The sequence below is a fragment of the Solanum lycopersicum genome, chromosome 3 (genome assembly GCF_036512215.1).
Source record: "Solanum lycopersicum chromosome 3, SLM_r2.1".
Taxonomy (NCBI): Eukaryota; Viridiplantae; Streptophyta; class Magnoliopsida; order Solanales; family Solanaceae; genus Solanum; species Solanum lycopersicum.
In genome coordinates this window covers 56647459-56669469 of record NC_090802.1, presented here as the reverse complement: position 1 = coordinate 56669469, position 22011 = coordinate 56647459, and the positions used below count along the sequence as shown (strand labels likewise).

Genomic DNA, 22011 nt, shown 5'->3' with positions numbered 1-22011 from the left:
GGCTCTTGCTAAAATTTGTCTAATTAGATTTTATAACTATAATTTCAGTAGCTTTGGATATATATATTTTTTTTTTGTATTTTTCACATTAATTTAATATTATATATAATTAGTTTTTAAAAAAAATCAACAAATTTTAGGCGTTAATTTTGATTGAAAAAAAGAAAAAACAATATTATATAATCATGAAATTGTATCTAAATAGAATTTCATATCAAATATGACTCTCTCTATACTAACAATTGTTTATTCTATATTTATATTTGTATATGTTGACTTATTTGAGTTAGATATTGCGTTTACCGAAAATGTATATATTGCACATTTATTTTGCGTATAATTTCATTGATAATTTTTGGATAATTATCTGAATATTATAATGAATTTGTATACGTATTAGAATATAATTTATATACAATTTGTATCTATATGAAGTGACTACTAGATTTATCATTATTCGTATTATATGTACATTTAATTGTTAGACTTATAGAGTTAGAAATTTTTATAACTTATCTAAATCAAATGTAGGAAATTATGGACGAATTTGATATTACACATATGAACTTTGTGAGAGTCCCATGAGCTCTAAGACTTACTTTTAGTATATTTTTATGGTATTAACTTAGTCAGACCACCATATCACTCAAGCTTAAACACTTACATGTACAGATTCAATATTAATCACACAAATCTTTCACTTTGAATGTCGTTGCTTCCATCTTGATTGGTGTGTACGTATTTCAATTGTTGTATTTAACCTTTCGATCAAGTGACGATTTCACCCATCAAGATGTAAGCAACAACTTTAAATCAATTGATTTCAAGAATAATACCGCGCATAATACGAGTAAAACTTATCTGCACCGGGAGTTTACACTCATTCAATATATGCATGTCATGCGTTTAAATTTATAGTTTATTTTTTCAATTTTAATTAATTAATATGTATTTTACTTTGTTAAATCATATAGTAATTTTGGTCGTTTCGATATTTTTGTTTTGTCTTTTTAGCAATTAAGGATTATGCATTTACAACTCATGAGCAAATTTTTCTTATAATAATAAATGTGGAACAGGGGATAGAGTACATTCCTTGTCACACCAAAAAATATGACTTTCAAAAGAGAAATAAGATAGGGATAGCAATACATTCAAATTTTATTTGGCTGTCATAGATAAAAAATTTCCGAATATCGTTTTTAATAATATTATAAAAGATAAACAGGATTAATTGGATAAATACTATGTTAGACATGGTATTCTAAACTATCACCACCCTTATTTCATAAAAATCAAAACAATGCTCAATTATCATAATTAGTATTCTTCGAATTGTCTTATGTAATGTCATATTTTTGACAAGTAAAAAATATGTCATATCATTTGTAATCATTTTTTTCATATATTTATGCACCTCGTTTCATATTCACTTTATTTAACTTTTCACACCTCCTTATTATGTATCTCATCTTCACGTGTATAAATAATCTTGGACTTGACTTATCTCTATTACACCTTCTCTCCATTTCCTTAATAATAAGTCACATTTGTCATATTTATATTTAAAGATTTAAATAAAATTAATTTAACAAGCCTTTTAATCGTTGAAAAACAAATTAGAAAAACACTCACCAACTTTGGCAAGAGAATTTTCATCTTCCACTAATTTTAACTCCTCTTTATATCACCACTTCAATTATATTTTTCGATTTCTCGTTAATATAATTAGAATTTTATTTAAAAATTTAATCAATTGAAACAAGGATATTCTTAATAAATAAAAGAATACATAGGAGATACAAAATACAGAAAAACAACTCGAGATAATCTCTAAAAATTAGATCATGTTTTCTAAATTAATTTTAACATATACCATTATGTTTTCAATTGAATCATGTAGACTACCTTTTGACGGAAAAAAAGTCTTTTAAGTATTTTTTAATCAGTAACAAAAAAAGTATTTGACGAATAATTTAATAAAAAATAAATGGAGAGGAAAGATTATATTGTATAATAGTAAATGCAAAATATATTTAGAATATTTTCTATTTTAAAAAAAATAAAGTTGGTCTGCTCTTTTTTCCCTAATTATTTTGCTTCATTTTTTGGTCAGATAAAAAAAAAAATTTAGAAAACGAAGGGATATTCTTCTAACTCTAGATTAGGAAAATGATATTTTTTCAGAGGTAAAACATATATCATAAAAATAATGATATTAATGAGAAGCCAAATTAGTGAAAGATGATTATTTTTTTAACTAAAGTTAGTAAGTTCTTTTCCAAATTTATTTTTAATTATGATTAAGAAATTCGTTAAATTAATTTAATTTAGATTCTTAAATTATAAGTATGATACGTGTTAATTATCTAAATATGCAGTTTAGAAAATGAAAAAAAGATGAGCCTAGTTCAATAATCTCAACTTTGCTTTCCTCGTCTTATGCATTATACAAATTATATTCTTATCTAAAATGTCTTTATTTTTAGTTTTATTCTTCTAATATGTCAACATATCCATTTCTAACTTTCTCATTTTGTCTTCTAAAACATTTAAAAATTTAATTAACCAATAATAAATTGATCATGTTTATCAGCCGTAAACATTATATTATAGGCATTAGTAATAACCATGGTCCACGAGTATAATTAAAGAGGAAAAATTGGGTTGTAAGTTGTAACCACGGCTGAACTGCCGCGTGGGGAAGTGAATTTAATCAGGGTTAAGCATGCAGCTGCAGCAACGGCATTTAATGACATTTATCTCCTTTCTCTATCTACAAACATTCCGCAAAAAAACCCACAGATTCCCTTTTATTCATTCACTCACTCGTAAAATCCTCACACACACACACTCTCTCTATACAAATGCATGTTGAGCTTTCACTCTCTACACAGAGGGTGCACGCGTCCGGAACCGACTTTCTCTCTCTCTCTGTAGGCCTCTTTAATTTCCACTCTCTCTGTCTGCAGTTTTGCAGTCTCTGTAGCAGTGTGTGCGCGACGAGCTTGCTCTTTCAGCAAAGTACCGTACGTGTAGGATCATCGAAAACTGGTGAGAAATATCGACCTTCATTCATATTTACTGCAATTATACATACAGGCTTTTTCTTTGCTTTGCTTCCACTGTTTTGGTATTTATGGCGTTTGTTGAAACTGTGTTGTTTGTCTCACTGAGACTGAGGGAAAAAAGCTTCACTGTTGCTTTTGCGAACTCTGTACATTTTGTCTCTGTTCATTCCACTTTTTTTTTTCTTATTTGAATGTGCTCTTAATTAGCTTCTTCTTCTGTTACTTTCTTCTTCGTGTTGTTCGGCGCTTTTATTGATTTGATGGGTGAGTTTATAGCATTTTTTTATTTACCTTCTCAAAAAGTATGTAATGGTACATATATATTTGCTTTATGTCAACTCATACTTTTTTAAGTTTATCAAGTCATTTCACGCATCTCTCATAGCACTTTTTCATTTTTCTCTCTGTTATTTCAGTCTAAGACCGAGTCCCAGCTGATTCAACAGTTCTGTTTTGTATCTCTGTGAAAAGTTCCGCCGTCAGCTGGACCGGCGACAGTGAATCCGGACGTCTCTCTCCTGAAACTTCCTTCCGTAACTTTAGAATCGAAACATTCATCTGAAAATTTTTGCGAGTTTGCGTCTTTGGGAGGCCGGAGCATATAATATATTTGTTGATTCGGTTTCATAATGAGCTCTCAGTCATTGAAACGGCGAACCAGAATCAGTTTGATCTCCGTCGTGTTCGCGTTCTTTCTTCTCTTCATCATTGGACCGGAGTTTTTTACAGGTGTGTATGCATTCTATTTACGATGAGAAATAAATAGTTTAAAAATCACATGCTGTGCACAGCTGTGGGAGAAAGAGAAAGAGGAAGAAGAAGATAGTTATGAATGGTGTCGGTTTTCAATGAATGAGATTGCATTTATTCGATAGGTCTGCTTGTTCTATGGTTTATTATTAGCACACGAGGATCTTTCCATTATTTATTTGATTAGTTAGCTTTTTCATCCCCCTTTCAACTACAAAATCGTGTACATTAAATTCTATAGACGGCTACAGCTTTTTATTTTCATTTATCAATAGATTTTTTTCTTTAATGCTTCATTAATCGACTTTGATTCCAGGCATACTTATTGGTCCCAATTTCATGGCGGACGCAAATTCAGCCATCACTGGTAACACCAATGTTGGTCCTCATCGCAAGCTTCTTAATCAAGGTTAGTCCAAAAAAAAAAATCAGTTGTATAACTTGACAAAGAAAAACGAATTTGACATTTAATTTTGCTCTACGAAATCCCCCTTTTTTGCTTTAAGGTACGGTCCTAGACAGACCAGCAGCGTTCTGTTTACTGTACAATTTTTTTGCTTTGTAGGTGGCGCACGTCAGTTTTTGTTTTCTCATGTCTATTGGTCATATACCCAGAATACAAATATTTGTCATATAGTAACCCATAAGTTGAGGAGAAGGTTTGAACTAATTGAAAGAGGAAAAAGAAGAAGAGGACAAAATATATAAATGCATATTTACTCGTTTGCTTTATTAGTTTCTGCTCTGGTTACATTGTATTTCTTCGCATGCAACTTTTCATAATCTGGGAAACTGCTACTGCAACTTCAGTATTTTTCTGCTTGTAAGTCTATGTCTCGTGCCAGATATGTAATATCACTTTCCAAACGTTTCTTTTGACTTTAGAAAGTTGAAACAATTTTATGCAGTCTGCATTTATTTTATCTTATTAAACAGAAAAGAATGAAATAAAATTGTAGCTAGTGTTTCCAATTTGTATGGTATTAAAAGAATCTCTTGTCTTCTATCACTGCTCTATAAATTTGTTCATATAATGGTGTATTTTGCTCTGTGTTTCACGTGCACATTGCTGTCGTCCCATTTAAGATAATTTGAAGGGAACCTAATTTAAATGCCCCAATTCCCTATATCAGCATTTCTGATTGTTCCGTCCCTTTCGATTCAGGCCAAAATAGTCAGATAATTTTTAGCTATTGTAATAGACAACATTGCCTTATTTTTCAAGTCTCTCATGTGAAAAGGCATATTTCTTAGATGATTGACCATTTAAAGAATATTTAATCCATGTCCAGAAACTTGAAGTCACACCAGCAATATTATTTATTGCACCCATCAATGCTCAAGTTCCAGTGTCAAACCCAACCCAACATTTGATAGGAAAAAAGGAAACAACCAACTACTTGGAAAAGGACCAAGGATAGGTCTGCAATTGCTGTTTGGTTACTTTTTGACATAATTGTGCAATTGCCTTTTGGTGCAGGAAATGAAGTGGAAACAACCCGGATATGGGGTGACAAATGTTCAAAATCTGATATTGTTATAAATCAAGGACCCACAGCACCTCTACCCAGTGGGATACCCACGTACACAGTGGAGATAATGAACGTCTGTGTCTCTGGCTGTGACATCTCCGGTATCCATCTCAGCTGCGGTTGGTTCAGCTCTGCTCGTCTTATTAACCCTCGTATATTCAAGCGCCTACATTTTGACGATTGTCTCGTCAACGATGGGAAGCCTCTTATTAATGGTCATACTATATCCTTCCAATATGCCAACACTTTCCGTTACCCACTCTCTGTTTCTTCTGTTGTCTGCTGAGGGGGGTCTAATAGCACACACTGAACACTAGTTTAACAAAAAAAGAAGAATGATTTAATAGAGCTAGATAGCCTTTAGGAGAAAAGCATTTCCAATAGCTCTTTTTTCTTTTGGGGTTTTTATAGATTGAGAACACCGCCTTGCTCCTCCTCGATTTGTCTCTTTTACTTTGCGTCTATTTGGAAGGACGTGGAGATGCAGACTAATGGATGAGTGTTTGCTGCCGAAAAGTAGAAAATTCTGTTCGTAATTGTAGAGATCTTTTGTTTTGAAGGGTCTTGACTTTTTGTTTTGTTCATATCAGAGTGACTTAACTGAGAAAAGAAAGCTGTAATTTTTGGGTTTTGAATATAAAGTATACCAACTCTTCTCGAGCGTTCCTCTTTATTTGGATCAGTGTACGTACATGCACTCTTGTTTAACAACACCTAATTACAAAGGATTGTGACGAAGTCAATTATTCATGTAACAACTCTTAATTCATTGTTGATCAACATGGCATTTCGAAAGTTCCACTTGGCAACTTTTAAATAAGTCCAACTAGGATATCGGGATTATAGTATTGTTCAAACTTTTTTCGTAGTTTCTTCTGGAAAACTTTGAAAAACGACCAGACGTTAGATCACTGTCAAAACCTCAATCAATGTGGAAAAAGGTTAAATATACCCTGGAAAATAGTTTATATATACCCTTTGTTATTCTTTTGGGTCATATATACCCCTTCCATCACTCGGTAGATTATAAGCAACGATCTACACCTACAGAGTATTTGGATTTCGGAGGGTTATATACGAATTGATGAACAAAGCAAAAACTAAAGCTACCACGTAGTAACAATTGTACTTCGGTTTCAACTGTTTGTGAAGGCTCCTATAATGCATCAAAGAACAAAACGATAATGAACTTGTGCTGCAATTACTAGTAAAATTATCACCACAAAATTGTTGGACAAAAATAAAGAATGGCACCAGCATCTCCATCAAATTAGAGGGCAATAAGTCTGGCCATTTTCTAAAATATTTACAATACAGTGGCACACCATCCTGGGAAAAAATTCTGCATTGATATTTCTCCTAACAACTTGTAAGGCAACAAAAAATGTCAATTCCAGCACACTTCAAAGCTAAGAAGATGAGAGGCTTCACGTTCTAAAGACAATAGGGAATCGAGGTTCACTATAAACCACCCTACTAGACAAGACAACCGAAACTTGGAGAAGAAATGAGCAATGCATGTGTGCCCGAAGCTCAATAGCAGTGGAAGCACAATTAGGTTAAAACCACTGCACCAAAGTGATGTTCCTACGAATTTTGGTGCAATGGACCACTCATAATATGTACAGCATGGACAACCAAGAGAGACTCTGAGTTCTCTACACGATTTAAACTACCTATAATTGGCAGACCTTGTCTTCTCCAGAACCTGCACCTTGTCAAGAAGCTCTTGTACAGTATTTGATGCATCCTGAAATCGAGCCAAGAAAATGAATTGACTATTCACTTCCTAAAGAAAAGTTCCAAAGAGTTGAGTGAAGTTCACCTTCAACTTCTTTCTTAAGTTCTCCTCCTCCATATCGCGGCGTTGTCTCTCCTCCGTGAATATGTCTATTAAACTTTCTTGCTCCTTGTTAAGTTCCTCTAATTTTCTGGTAGACTCCTGCAGCTGAACATGGAGCAGAAGTATTTCAGTTTCTTTAAAGAACCCATCAAAATCTAGTCTAACAGAGTTTCACCATTACTATTACAAAAATAAACTGCAGATAGATTCAATAGCAGGAACCACAGAAAGGTCCAAGGACCTTGAGATCATGCTTTCAGTTCCGAGAATGAAGACGGACAAAGGAACATGAACAAGTAGTACTTCATATCCAAACTCAACGTCAGACGGAAAACTACTGATTACCAGTTCCTCTCACATCAACACCTATAAAGCTTTCATTCACAGAAATGCGGCTATATTGGAAACACTTAACATCAAATTCTCATCTAACCTGAGCTTCAAGTGATTTGGATCTCTCTCTTTCATGCTGTAAATCACGTAACAGATCACCTAAAATCTCTTCCTCTTTCCTCCGCAACCTATTAAATAAATAGACATGTTGATAGTTCATATGAACCTAAAATGAAACAAAATAACTTTGACAACAATGCAAAGGTTGCAGAACAAGACCTTTCTTTAAGCTCATGATTCTCTGCTTTTAACTGCTCTAGAGACTCCGTGAGGTTATCTGGCAGCATGCCCTCATTCTCATCAGCATCTCCCTATTGGACCAAACAACAACTTTATCAATTCCACTATCTGCTCCAACTCTCCCTGAAATAAATTCTATTGAAGAGCAATTTTCCCTAATGAGAAACAAAATTTTGGGCCAAACCAAACCCCCTCCCTACCCAAAAAAGCAACGGAATGTGTTCACTGAGAGTCCATGGTAATGAATGTTAGAATCTCCTGTAGCTTAAAAATTTTCATCAAGACATACATGAACAAACCTTCTAAAAGAGCACACTGGCTACAAGTGCAGCAATTTAACATGATACTCTGGCATATATCGCTAATTGGAGATATCCTATTTTTAAGGATCCTAACCCTTTGCAAAAAATAAGACATCCAGAAGAAGATTTGGAGGTTAAAGGGCACATAGATCAGAAATAACCTTTGATCTTGAACTTCTAGTAACACGCTTGAGGTTTCCACCAGGAGAACATACTTGCTCAGCAACTCTTTGTCCAAAGCCTGGCGGTGAATGCATAACCCGAGGACCATCTTTTCCATTAGTATGATTCTGATGCCCAACTGGTTTATTCTTTGGAAGGACAACTTGGACATCATCATCGCTGTCATCTTCCGCAGAACTTGATGGCTCCAAAGAACTTGGTATGTTTCTAGATCTTCTGATTTTGCCATCATGCTTGCCATTTAAATGCCCATCAACATTACTCTTCTCAGATGACTTTGCAGAACTATTATGTTTTGATTGCGATGCTGAAGAAGGATAAATCTTCTCAGATGACTTTGCAGAACTATTATGTTTTGATTGCGATGCTGAAGAAGGATAAATCTTCTCAGATGACTTTGCAGAACTATTATGTTTTGGTTGCGATGCTGAAGAAGGATAATCAGGAGAATCCTCTGTTGAAAAACATAATTATGTACTTATCAATTACAATAAGAAACTAGATATAAACAGAAGGCAAGATCACATCTTGAGCTGAGTAACTAAAAAAGTAAACAAATCAAGAAAAAATAAAAACCTTAAAAACAAAAGTAATATCTTGTTTGAAAATAGAGATTTACTGTCTTTCTCAAAAAATAGAGATTACTGTAAAATATATGAAGTTATGAACACAAGTCCGCTGAAAGAGAGTAAAATTACTAAAAGTTGTGTAAAGCATTGATAAAGGACGAAAATTAAGATACCTCGTGCAATAGCTTTTTTATTCCGCCTAGGAGCATACCCAATTTTGTGACAAAGTGTTGACCTGGAAAAGAAAATGAGGAGCATACTGAGTACATGTAACAATGGAAAAGCACAACACGGAGGTGAAACAGAACACACCAGTAAGTTTTCTGCATCTGCACTAATCGTGCTTCAAGTCTTGAAAGAACTGTTGTACGCTCAAACCCTTGCTTGTCATGTGCTGGTTCAACAAAATTGGCTTCCAATACACCTGGAATCAAATATTGCAAAACAATAAGCTTTAAACAGGCAAGCTATAAGGAATGACTTTTAAGATAAAAGAGCAGACCTATAACTCCACGCCCGTCACTTCCAGGAGCATGCCAAAGCCTCCAAAATGGCTGACAACAGAAGGAAACTTCAGTACAGATCAGTAGATCACAAAATGTAGAATGTTCTGCCATGCAAAGGCTCCAAAATATGCATCTCTTACTGACAATAGAGTAAAGTCTACATAAACTCATATACACCATATGCTGACAAAGCCAGTAGTACAAGGATAAGAAAATTGTTCTTTTTGGATTAGCAGATGGCAGATGGGGGAGAACAACAAAATTATTTCACTGCAGGATAAGGTAAAACATCTGGCACACGTCTCATTCCCACGTTTTTTGCTAATATGGTTCATTACTCTAGTTTTCAGGGTAATCTTTATAATACAAATACAAAATGTTGCCTTCTCGAAAAAAGAAAGGTGAATGTCTCATTAAAAAAATCTGATATACAAGTTCCTAGTATACAAAGGTACTGGGGAAAGCATTCCACAACATAATCAAGAAGATATCAGCAACCTACAGCCACCATCACTGTTTACTAAAACAATTGCATTTCAGAAAAAAGACAAACCTTAATAAGTCTATTTTTGTGATAGACATTAAACCCTTGAACATCAATATGGGATTTAGCATCCTTTACAAACCCAATTTTCACAGTAGCTACCATCTACAAGCATAAATGAAAATGAATGAGAAAAATGTTGATCACTGAAACAAAATCCAAATCAAGTTTGCCTTCAAAGACATTACATTGGAATCTTTGGGTACTCCATCTGCACCAGGCATAGGGCGATACGTGACCTCTTGGGTCATCATCATATCATTTACTATGTTATGGTGCTCAACGTCTTTACCCCGCAGAATAATCCGAAAGCCAGGAGCAACTCTTAAGTATAGAATTGATGCATAGCTCTGAAAATCCAAGAATACAATGATAAAAACAAAATTACTTTCTAAGAAAAATCATATACGTATCTTGTAAATACTAAGAACATCAAACGGACGTAGCACTATAGAAAAGACAAAGCTACAGGAATTCCAATCAAATGCAAAACCATGTATCGAACTGAACCAAACTAGGGCTAAAGAAAGAGTAGGTACATTACATAAGCAAAGAATAATACAACATACCCAGTGTGGTCGCACAATCTGGGGTATGGGGAGTGTAGAGCAGTGGCGGAGCCAGAAATTTCGACCAAGGGGTATCAACATATAAGGAAGTAAAATCAGGTAGAAGCCAATGAGTGTCAATATGTCATATATGTACATACAAAAGTATTCTTACCTAGCTACACACTGTATTTTTTTGACAAAGGGGTGTTTGTCGATACCCCTAAAGTATATGTGGGTTCCGCCACTGGCGTACATACGCGAAGAATACAAGAGGAAACAAATCAGCTATTAAAAATCAAATAGGCTAGTCAACTAATCAGAACAGAGTAATATTAACACAAAAATGCATCCTTATTTTAATAGCATCTCTTTTGTTTCAACATTTTAATAATTGTAAAGATGGTAACATTGTGTTGAGCTTTAGAAGCAAAATATCAAACAAAGAAAAAAAAACATTCAGACAGAAATTCACACCTCTTAAGTGGATTGTCTCATGTTCTCACACTTTGCTAACACCATAACAGTGGAGAAAAGATGGAAGAAGAGAATAAAACCAATATCCATTTATGACCAGGTTGTCTCAGAATTCACTGAATCAAGCATTCAATAACTAAGTTAGCCCCGAAACTTGTGTTTCCCTTCACAACATACGGAAAATTGTTGCACCTAATTGAGGCCAACAAAGACCTCGATGTACATTTTGCAACAGATCCTCATCGGAGAAGGCCCAACATTAGGAAATAGACCAAAATCATTTTAACTATGCATTACATAAATTAAGAGAAACTGATTTATTTCTCTCCAATTTCATCCCATAATTCCAATAAATCAATTCATCAAGCAACTCGTATCGCTTGGCTAAAACACTATTCAGATAATCTGAAAATTCTACAAGTGTGTTAGAGCATATTTTGCTGATTAAGAATTGCATCTCATCTTATTCTGATGGGCGAATGAAATGAAGTACATGCACTTAATCTCAGGATTTGAAAATAATTGGTCAATGTTCTGCTAAGAGTATACAACAACAAAACCAGTGTAATCCCACATATGCGGTCTAGAGGAGGGTAGAGTTTACGTAGACCTTACCCTTACGTAGAAAGGTAAGGAGGCTGTTTATGGTTGCATGAACGATGAAAAGGAGGCAGCAGCAGCAACAAGCACAAGTTCTACTAAAGAAATATACAAGGAAAAATTGGTCTACAACTACTAATGATCAAAATGTTAGGATGATGAACTTGCAACCAAGACACACTAGGAATGCTTAGGATTGACGATAGTCGCCAGTCGCTCTTGATGTAGATCAACATGGGTAAAGGCAAATGCCCACTTGATAACTACAACTGCTGCTTCGTTCCAGAAGCGTATAAACCACCTCCACAATCCAAGCAGGGACTTGGAACTGCTGCAAATAAAAACTAATTTTTATTTTTATTTTTTTGGAAAATACTTGCCCAACTAGCCTGCGATATTTTTTAGTTAGAGACAAATTTGTACCCTAAGTTTGGATAAAAGAGTCGAGGAACTAATCAATTTAATCACAGAACCTCCATAGTAACATGAAATCCAAATAACCTGGTGATGTGTAACAAAGATGCTCCCACTAACACATGACTGAACAATTATTACTTACCCTTAGTGAATGTCTATATGTCAAGAAATGCCGGGAGTTCGGATACTGTTTGGCCATCTGTATGCTCCTCTCATCACGGTTGACTCCTCTTATTTGAATATCCTGAAGGAGAGAATGAAAGAAGCATGTCACTCGAAAACCACGAATCATGTGACAGCACATTAAGTTATAAGTAAAGCAGAAAAACAAGTAACAAGTAAAGAATATTAAGGAGTTACATGTGGATCAGCATCAAAATCTAGCTCGAGTAGTCCTTGGTCATCCTCCCACAAATTGTATACTACAATTCGAGTGCCTTGACCTTTCATCGGATTAAACTGCAGCATGTACAGAAAAAAATTGAATGATTAGTAGATACACCACATCCGAAACTGAACGCAGAGTAACATCAAAACAAAATTGACAAGTCAATATCATGTAAACCCAAGTGTGCACAAAAATGGTTCATAAATTCCAACATCGGCAGGCCATGGACTAGAACCAGGAGCTACAATGGGCACATTCTCAAGGTAAGAATACGATTGCTGAAGTTCATTGAATAGTGCTGGCTGGAAGAATATACTATATATGACAGGAGAGGCATACACAAAAAAGCTTCAGAATAGGGTTGCACACTGGCTGGGCCAAGGTTAACAATGGAGAGCTAGATTTTTTAAGCTAAATTAAATTTGGGGGTGAGTATATGTTCTATTTAATACTGGAATCAGGGTTACACACCCTTTAGCAAATATTTCCAATTGTGCACTTAGTAATTTAACTACTCAAACGACAGTTTATATCTTCTCATTGCTCTTGTACAAGATCTGTCATACTAGTTTAACAATCCTGGAAGGAATTAAAATAATACTACATTTTTGGGGGGGTGTAGGAGGATTGTTTTGAAAATTTACCTGTCTAAGAAGATCAGCTTCACTTGAGAAAGGGGACCACTCAATTATGGTCTCGAGATTTTTATCCCAATCATCAGATGATGATCGTATTATCCTGTCCCACCCTTCTCTTTTTTCATAGTCAAGCTGTCACAATAGCATGAAAACAAACATCAATATAAGTGTTTGTGAACACATCTGAGGTCACTAATATCCAAGAAAGTTTTAAAATATCATTCTCATGAAGGGAATAAGTAATCCCTCTTCACTAGGACTTATCAATAGAAGTCGAGTGATGAAATACAAGAACAGTTAAAGGGAAAAAGTAAAATCAGGACACCATTAGCAAGGCCAGAAACATGTTTATCAAGTTTTCTGAAAAAACTGTAGCTTAGAGATAAGATAACACAACCAAAAATAGGAGGAAGAGCGCAAACACTAGTACAAAATCTCCACAAGAAACATTAAGCACTGATACAGCACAATTGAACAAAATGGAAGGTTAAAGGTAGAATTCACACTTGTACAAATGGAAGGTAGAATGCACAGCTTGAACAAAATGGAAGGTAGAATGCACATTTAGTACATCAACAACTGAACTCCATATAAAGCAGACAGTTTGTTTACTTCGTTTAGATATCTAACATGAGAATAGGGGCAAAGAGTTAATTGATTGGATTTATAGTTAGTGAATCATATGCACTTTGCCTCAGAAAGAGGGACTAGATCCACATTTTCACCATAAGATCACAATAACTATAGATTTGAAACAATGGAAATTTGAAATAATTCAGCATGCCTACCATGGGAACAACAATATCTTCCATTCCTTTGTTCCGCAAGAATGTGTAGGACAGCAATCCAATGCTCTGTGTGGGGCTGAAATCAAAAGAAAATACAGGATAAATCATAAGTAGCAGTATCCAACCACCACAAGAATAAAGAGAGAGAAACGAGCGTTGAAAGGATGATAATCACATATACAAGAGTGGGAGACGCCACAAGAGCCTGAGGAAGTTGAGATCAGACGTCACTAACTTACAGAAATAAAAGGGAAACTAAGGAAGGGATCTCCTGTGCAAGGAACCAATCATAAGGCCTTGCACTCGCAACTCACATGCCATTCTCAGTGATACAACAAACCTGTGTTACACAGAGTCTTCATTTTCCTCAACGTACCCCAAGTCAACAAGGAATAGCTACTTCATGCATAAGCTTTCAACACTCTCCAAACTTGCTAAAAATTGAATGTACCCACAAAGTATATTTGATTGCACAAAGTTTCATGTAACTTGATAGGAGATTAGGAATCAGACTTTGGGTTACCGGTTTAGACACCTGGATTCCCAGGTACCATTGGTCTTAACATAAGAGCTAACTTTAAGTATAAGGAAGTGCTGTGCTAGCGCTAGGAAAATGTCCCATATCATACAACTCCAGCCACAAACTATTTTCACAATTGACCCAAGCTTTCCACCAGTTGACAAAATATACTTAAGCAGACCACATAAAAATCAGAGTCAATGACATGAAACTAGAAATCGACCATATCAGACCCAAGTCAGCAATGCGCACATGCATAACCTTCAGGATTCCAGTCCCGTGTTTTTTTTCCTTTTCCTTAGACAAGAACTGTGAAAGCGATCTGCAGCTAATATTTTGAGCAGCCACCTTTTGGAATTGGCAACCAGCTAATTAATACAGGAAGTATAAAAAGAACTTGCATGTCATTGATGATTCAAGCAAAGGGTATACCAGCCCTATAAATAGATCAATTTACCCCTAAATAAACCATCAAGCAGCACAAGGTAAGACACAACACATCAGTTGCTTAAAGTAAATCACTGACTGTACGAGCAAATACTCTAGGATGAAAAATTAGAGTGTGAGTGAGACAGTAATAAGGTAAGATAATCAAAAGAGGATTCCGTCTTTACAGTGTATAGTGTTTAAGCATTTTACCCGAGAATACAACGGTAAAAATCTTTGCTATAGTGAAATCAATCGCTCCTCTCTAGTCGTGGTTTTTCCCTTTAGTTTAAAAGGGTATCCGTGCAAACATTCTCGTGTCCTTGTTTCTCACAGTATTATCATTGATTACCATATCAAGCCTATACAATTTTTTATCACCGCAGTTTGCCCTCAAGCTCTTCATACAAGTGCTCCAATCCTATAGTTTTAGTTGTCGTAACCGTGAGTTGAGTTTCCTTATATGTGGCGTTATACTTCTCCCTATTCTTCTGCTTGTCCTCCTGATTTGTGCTTTCCACTAATGTCGCATAAAAAGCCTTCTTGGCTTCCACGTCTCCTTGAACCTTCCCATTCCACCACCGTATGTCTCAACCCCCTCCCTCAAGTTGCTTCTCTGATGCATCCACTTACTTTCAGCATACCCACGGCTTCCTCACCCCCACCCCATTCAAAAGCCCCCCTTATGTCTCAACCCCCTCCCTCAAGTTGCTTCTCTGATGCATCCACATACTTTCAGCATACCCACGGCTTCCTCACCCCCACCCCATTCAAAAGCCCCCCTCTCCCACAACTCCTGAGCTTTGGCCTTAGCCAAGCCTCCCCCATTTAATCATAGGTTGGTCATATAGGGTTCTCTTTGCCTCTAGATATCCAAATCTACAACTAAAATGCATCAGCATCCACTTACTTTCAGCATATCCACGGCTTCTCACCCCACTCCCACAACTCCTGAGTTTTGGCCTTAGCCAAGCCTCCCACATTTAATTTTAGGTTGGTCATGTAGGCTCTCTTTGTTTTGCTGATATCCAAATCTACAACTATGAGCTTGTATTGGGTAGTAAGATCCTCACTCCGGATAACCTTGGAGTCCTTACAAGGACCTCTTATCTCCTAATCTATGGGACCTGAGCACCGTGTTGTGGACTCTCACCACCTCAACCAACTCCTCCCACATCATCAAACCGATATTATTAATACATGGAAGAAAAATTTTAAAAAATATGAACTTGCTAATAGCATTGATGATGCTAGAAAGAGGTATACTAACCATATAAATAGAGGGCATTTCTCCCTCATTTGTTCATCAAAGCAACACAAAGAAAGAGAAGCAATACATAAATCGGAAAAGGACCTAAAATACCCTTAAAGTATCAGAAATGGTACAAAACTACCCTCCATCCACCTATTGGCTCCAAAATACACTTTTCATCCACCTTTGGGTTCAAAATTGACCACTTATTTAACGATTTTAAATTAAAACAAGATAAATATTTTTTAATACATGACTCTCAACTATTTGTTATAATTTAACTTATTAATATAATTTATAAATCAATCTACTACCCACCAATACTAATTAGACCACACCCAATTAATAAACCCGCCTCATTACTAATGCAACAATAGAAAAACTACACCTAATTCTAAAAATCTGAGGCGAAAATGTCTATAGAAGTAGATTATCATACATAGAAGTCCTCAAATAAAACATATTACAATTGAAATGTCTAATTAAAAATTACCGATAAACTTAAAAGTCTGACTATACTATGTTCAGCTTAATTATTCACTCGTCTCAATTATGTGATGTTACTTAATAGATAACTTTTTATAAAAGAATATATTAAAGTTTTAATATTTAAAACAAATAATAAATACTATTTACTAAATTATATTAAAAAAAAGTGCATGAATTAATTCGGAATGTACTACTTCTTACCTTTAATCATAAAATTCGAATTTAAGCTTGAAAAAGAATCCTATTGAAAGTGTACTCCTAAATGAGCGGTTCAACCTAAATTTAATTGGAGTTTTAATTCAGACTCGAATAATTTTGAATTTCATTTTCAGGAATTTGTAATTTCGTCGTGTTTTAGTAGTGTTTGGGGCGATTTTGATATTAGAATTGATTTATTAATTTGGTTAGGTTTAATTAGTAATGGGTGGGTAGTTGGTTGGTTTATAAATGATATTAATAAATTAAATTGTATCAAATTGTTAGAGCGCCAAGTATTTAAAAAAATTAATCAAATGGTTTAAATTTGAAACCGTTAAATAAGTGGTCAATTTTGAACCCAAAGGTAGATGACAAGGGTATGTTGGAGACAATACGTGGGTGAAAAGGGCATTTTGAAGCCAATAGGTGGATGGAGGGTAGTTTTGTACCATTTCCAATACTTCGAGGATATTTAGGCCCTTTTCCGTACATATATTGTAGAGATCCGTGACTGATATTATAGTAAAGTGGAAAAGTCATAACAGGTTTCTTTCTTTTAAATGTGTATCCTCAAACATTCTACTCACGACTCTGCAAAGTGTAACAAATGGTGCTACGTGTCTAGTGCAGTTATAAACCGTGAATATTGTTTTTGTGGGTCATTTTCTTCACAACACAAACCTCAACTTACTATCTCAATTTGTATTAGATTCTTATTTTATATTTTATTTTATTTGTTTATTTCTGGTGTGGGTGTCAGATAGGAGAGTGGATGGAAATCAACAATGCACAGTGGAATTAAAGTTGCGTTGATGGGACGAAACTACCAACATAACCTCACAAATTTACTTTTCACGTTTTGGCCTGACCATCCCCATCACACTTATACCTGTGCCCTACAGAAGGCAGGGTAAAAAGAGATTTTCCTTTTCACGCTCCATTACCATACATAGTTTTTAACCAAGGCAACAATTACAAAAATATTCTCATTATTCTCATACAATCACTTATAATTGATAACGGACAGCTGACAACATGTCATGAACTCTGGCGTCCTACTCTTTGCCAATTAGGAATACCATTAGGACTGCGTGAGAATCATAAATATTATGTTCTACAAGTTACTATGAAAATCATAGAATGGTGATCATCAAAGGAATGTACGAAGCTACACATAATATCAGAAGAAAAGCTTGCACATATGAAACCAAGAACATAAAATGATGATGAGCGAAGAGGGAACAAATACACGAGTTATGACAAGTCCATGAGTGGAACTTCAGTAACATGCAAGCCCTAGGCCAATTTCCAAACTTGTACCAACTGAATTGAGAAATGGAAGAACAGAGTAAGAGACCATTAAAAGGAGAGTAAGAACCTTTTCCCTGGCTTCCCATCAGAACGAGAGAAAACAATCACATCAGCTCCAAGTCTCATGGTACTTGTCTTGAATCCGTTTCCATCTATACAAAGCACAAAATTAACTTATATGCTAAAATGAACATTATTGATATCAAAAGCATTTCAAATCAAAAGCATCTCAGTTAAAACTCACACTGCCCAATAGTATCAGCCATTTTGCTTTTCACAGAATATCCCAGAGACATGCAATGCCTCATTCGCTCAGGATCCATCCCACCACCATTATCTGTAGAAGAATGAGCAAGATAAATGACAGTTTTAAGAAGCATATGATACAATGAAGAGGGAATTTAAGAGCCTTGATCATAGAGAGAGAGGTTAAGTGCATAAAGGAAATAAATATTTCAAACAATTAACATTTTTAGGGTGGTTAGGAAAAGACTTAGCCAGCTTATTGCTCCTATTAATGAAGCATAGCCTATCCACAGTTTTATACCATCTAACAGGGAACTCCATGGTGGGGCATCGTGTTTCTAGGAACTAACATTGAGATTGCTTCTCCTCAAAATACACAGAACACAAATTGATGTCCTCTTTACTGGTTGTCTGATTCACAAGAATTGAAGAAAAGTGGAAGTACATAACCATTCTCCACTTCACCAATCCGAATAAAAGTTAAAAAGGAAAATGGGGGGAAGAAAAATAAATGGTGAGGATATAGAAATTGATTGGTTGGGAAGACAGCTTATCTGACATAAAAAAGACTCTGGCATTCTCATCTGTAGAGAATGCATAGTTCTAGCAACCATATAAAAGCAAAAAGAAATACCTTCAATCAGAAGCATTCTGCTCCCATCTTTTTTGTTTTTGACCATATCAATGTTCACATATGTTGCTCCGTTGGACACCTTATCAAAGATAGTGAACTTAAAACATATGTTAAGTGCAAGTAACAAATGAGAGTAGTAAGCCAAAAAGTATACCTCATCCAATGAATTGTCCAAGAGCTCAGCAAGAGCTGCAGGGATTGTATACGATCAGAAAAGATGAAATCAAGAGGGCAAAAACTGTAAGGTATGTAATAAACCCTACAAAAGATATGGTTAAGATCAAATGTGATAATTTACCTCCAAGTACCCACTTGTGACTTGTGGCATTGGAGTGTAGGAATTTGGGATGAACTCGGACATGATCTATACCACCTACAAGATTGAGAAAGTATGTTACTCCCGCAGCTAAAATAATCCTCTTTACTACAAGAACCCAAAAAGGAATATATACAATATCCTTTCATTAGCATAGATAACCAGAGATATTAATACTTCCAATAAGGTTAGTTAGGAGAGATATTTTCCACTTAAACTTAATTAACTTACCTAATTAACCAAAATAAATAAATAACCATAGTTTCCCATATCCAAAAAAAATTAGAGAAAATCCAATTCACCCACCAAATTAAGATTATATAATAATCCACCAAAAATTACAGTCATTAAGGCTCCAAACTACACCATATTCCACAAGATTTAGACAATCCAATCCATCCACCAAATTTAAGGCACAATAAAGAAAAAATTACAAGATAACAATCTTTAATGTTCTGAACTAACTCGGAGTTTCCCCATATTCAACAAGATTTAGACAATCCAACTAACCCACAATTTTAAGCTTAAAGTAATCCACCAATATGTACAATAAAACAATCCATAGAAAAATTTAACGGAAAGGGCACATAGTTGCTGGCATGCACGAATTAAAACCAACAAATTCAGCAAATTTTCTTAGTTCAAGTTGCTCGAGAAAAATAATACAAACCTGATTTTAGTACTGAACTAGCAGAAGAAGACCCTTCATAATCTCCAGCCTTCCAAAACTGCTTGCAACTACTCCCGGAAACACCTAAATCCGTATTACTTCCATTAGGCGGAGCTGGTAACGGCAATGGAGGTTCCTTTGGCGGTGGCAAAGGATCCAAAAATCCCAAAGGCAATGCGAAGTTCACATCCTGTACCCTCTTCCTCTTCTTCTTCGGCCTATTACTACCATTACCGGAAATACTACCGGAATCGGAACCGGAATCGGAGTCGGAATCATCACTACTACTTAGATCAATAAACACCGATTGAGGCGCCGGTGAAGATTTTTCCGGCGGCTTCTTGGTAAACCCTTCCAAAATTTCTTGCTTAATTACAATATTGGAATTCGCCATGCAAAAAGGAAAATTAGATAGCACAAAGCGAGATTCAAAGAATTTTGATCAAAAAGGGTTTTCACGTACACGATGAACCGTCCGATTTTCTCGAGATCTGTTGCCAGTTTTTGACTATGGGTCCCACTTTTTAATTAGCGTTAAGTTAATGATGTTTGGTTTAGCATTATGGCTTCAACACCGACCCTATACAGATTTTGGCTCGGATCAACACCGACCCTTCACTTGCTCTTCTGATCAACAATTTTGATCATTGAATTTATTGGAGTGTCCATTCCCCTTTTTCATGAACTTAATACTTACACATTCATGTATACTTAATGTATGTGTATTTTTTTTAAAGTGATCAGAAATTATTCGAGACGATGAGTTTACTAATTTAAGGTAACTTTTGAATGATTTTAATTTATTATAAAATAAATTGGAATAATAAAAAAACTATTCTTCCTTATTTATGTATTTTTTTTATATAGTTATATGATGAGTTTAATTTTAGAATTGAGTCATCTAGCCCTTTAAAGTCATCTGCATAATTCACTTAGATATATTAACTAAAATTAATACTTATTAAATATTTTTATTTATTTAAAACATATTCCTATTAAACTTTTTTTGATAATCAAAAAAAAAAAGTGTGTGAGATAGACTTGTTATGATGTGGCAAAATGACTAATTAAAATATGACATGTGTCACTTGACCTCAACAACTATAGATTTCTTTAAAAAAAAAGAATGTAAAATTATTTCAAATAAATCTTATATATATTCATAATAAAGTAAATGAAATGACAATCAATTTTACTCAACCCCATCCAACCCAATCCCCTTCTTCTCTATCAATTTTTTTCTCAAACGACAAAACCTTCACAGCCAACTGATTTGATTTTTTTAAAAAAATAGTTGGTATTCATAATGTGTGTGAGAGAAAGATATTTAAAGAGATTGATACAATAAATGGTAAAGAAGTTCGTCAATAGTTACTCATTCGAAACTCGATTGCAAAGAAAAATTGAAAGGGCCCAAATTAATTTTATCGAAAATTATCTAATTCGTGATAGAGAAAGATATTTAAATAGTTGGTACAAGAGTGATGAATAAAGGATGTTTGCCAATAGATAATCATCTTAAAATCATAAGATCAATTGTAGGGAGAAATCAAGAGGACCTAAATTAATTTGGCGAATTATTTGATATTATTTTTGATAAGTTTAGTAAGCTTACAATTTTATTTGAATGGTAATATTTATTCGAAGGTGATCGAAAATGGAGATGAAACGTCAATTTACTTTCTTATTCCAATGTTCAAAAAACTACTTTCATTATTTTTCTTGCAAATTCAAATTCTTGATTCAGTTTTTTTCATGAATATTGAAAAGAAATAGAAAAGACAAAAACAAGAAAATGGAGATTGTTTAGTTGTCTTTGAAAATTTAAATTTGGGAAAGAAGATGACTTAAAGGGGGTACGGGTGTTTTGTCTTTTTTTGGGATTAAGAATTATTACTTTTAAAATATTAAAAAATTATTTCAATTTATTTAAATGTCAAGTGTCAATCAAAGAATAAAAAGTGTAAGTTTTTTCAGAAAAAATAAAAATAAAATAGTATTTCAAAAAATTTCACGGGCCCATAGAAAGTGAAAAACAGTTCTTTTACTATATCAACACTTTGTGTTTAATAGGTATACTTTTTGAATAATTTAAGTGTTTAAGTAATAATCCTAGTTAAGGTGGCTAAATGAAAAATGCAGACAACTTAAAAAGGTCGT

General features: G+C 34.6%; 2 protein-coding genes across 3 annotated transcripts; one reads left to right on the top strand and one right to left on the bottom strand.

The window, feature by feature from the left end:
• The first annotated feature begins 2778 nt into the window (after positions 1-2778).
• Positions 2779-6026, top strand: LOC101268557 (protein TAPETUM DETERMINANT 1-like). 2 transcript variants are annotated; one of them, XM_010320013.4, is made up of 4 exons: positions 2779-3054; positions 3488-3800; positions 4138-4230; positions 5302-6026. In XM_010320013.4, exons 2-4 carry the CDS (start codon positions 3701-3703, stop codon positions 5637-5639), a joined length of 531 nt encoding a protein of 176 aa, XP_010318315.1. In that variant the 5' UTR covers positions 2779-3054; positions 3488-3700; the 3' UTR covers positions 5640-6026. The 2 variants fall into 2 exon arrangements, with proteins under 2 accessions (XP_010318315.1, XP_025885803.1); XM_026030018.2 differs by lacking the exon at positions 2779-3054 and adding an exon at positions 3203-3335.
• A 554-nt stretch (positions 6027-6580) lies between these two features.
• On the bottom strand, positions 6581-20476 carry LOC101245442 (protein MICRORCHIDIA 7-like). The gene is made up of 20 exons (XM_004235225.5): positions 19852-20476; positions 19164-19238; positions 19020-19054; positions 18866-18944; positions 18230-18322; positions 18053-18137; positions 13790-13865; positions 13008-13133; positions 12336-12434; positions 12118-12219; positions 10122-10283; positions 9943-10038; positions 9386-9437; positions 9196-9307; positions 9057-9118; positions 8293-8768; positions 7809-7900; positions 7630-7717; positions 7179-7301; positions 6581-7103 (listed from the first exon to the last, which is right to left on the bottom strand). Exons 1-20 carry the CDS (start codon positions 20243-20245, stop codon positions 7026-7028), a joined length of 2505 nt encoding a protein of 834 aa, XP_004235273.1. The 5' UTR covers positions 20246-20476; the 3' UTR covers positions 6581-7025.
• Positions 20477-22011: the final 1535 nt, after the last annotated feature.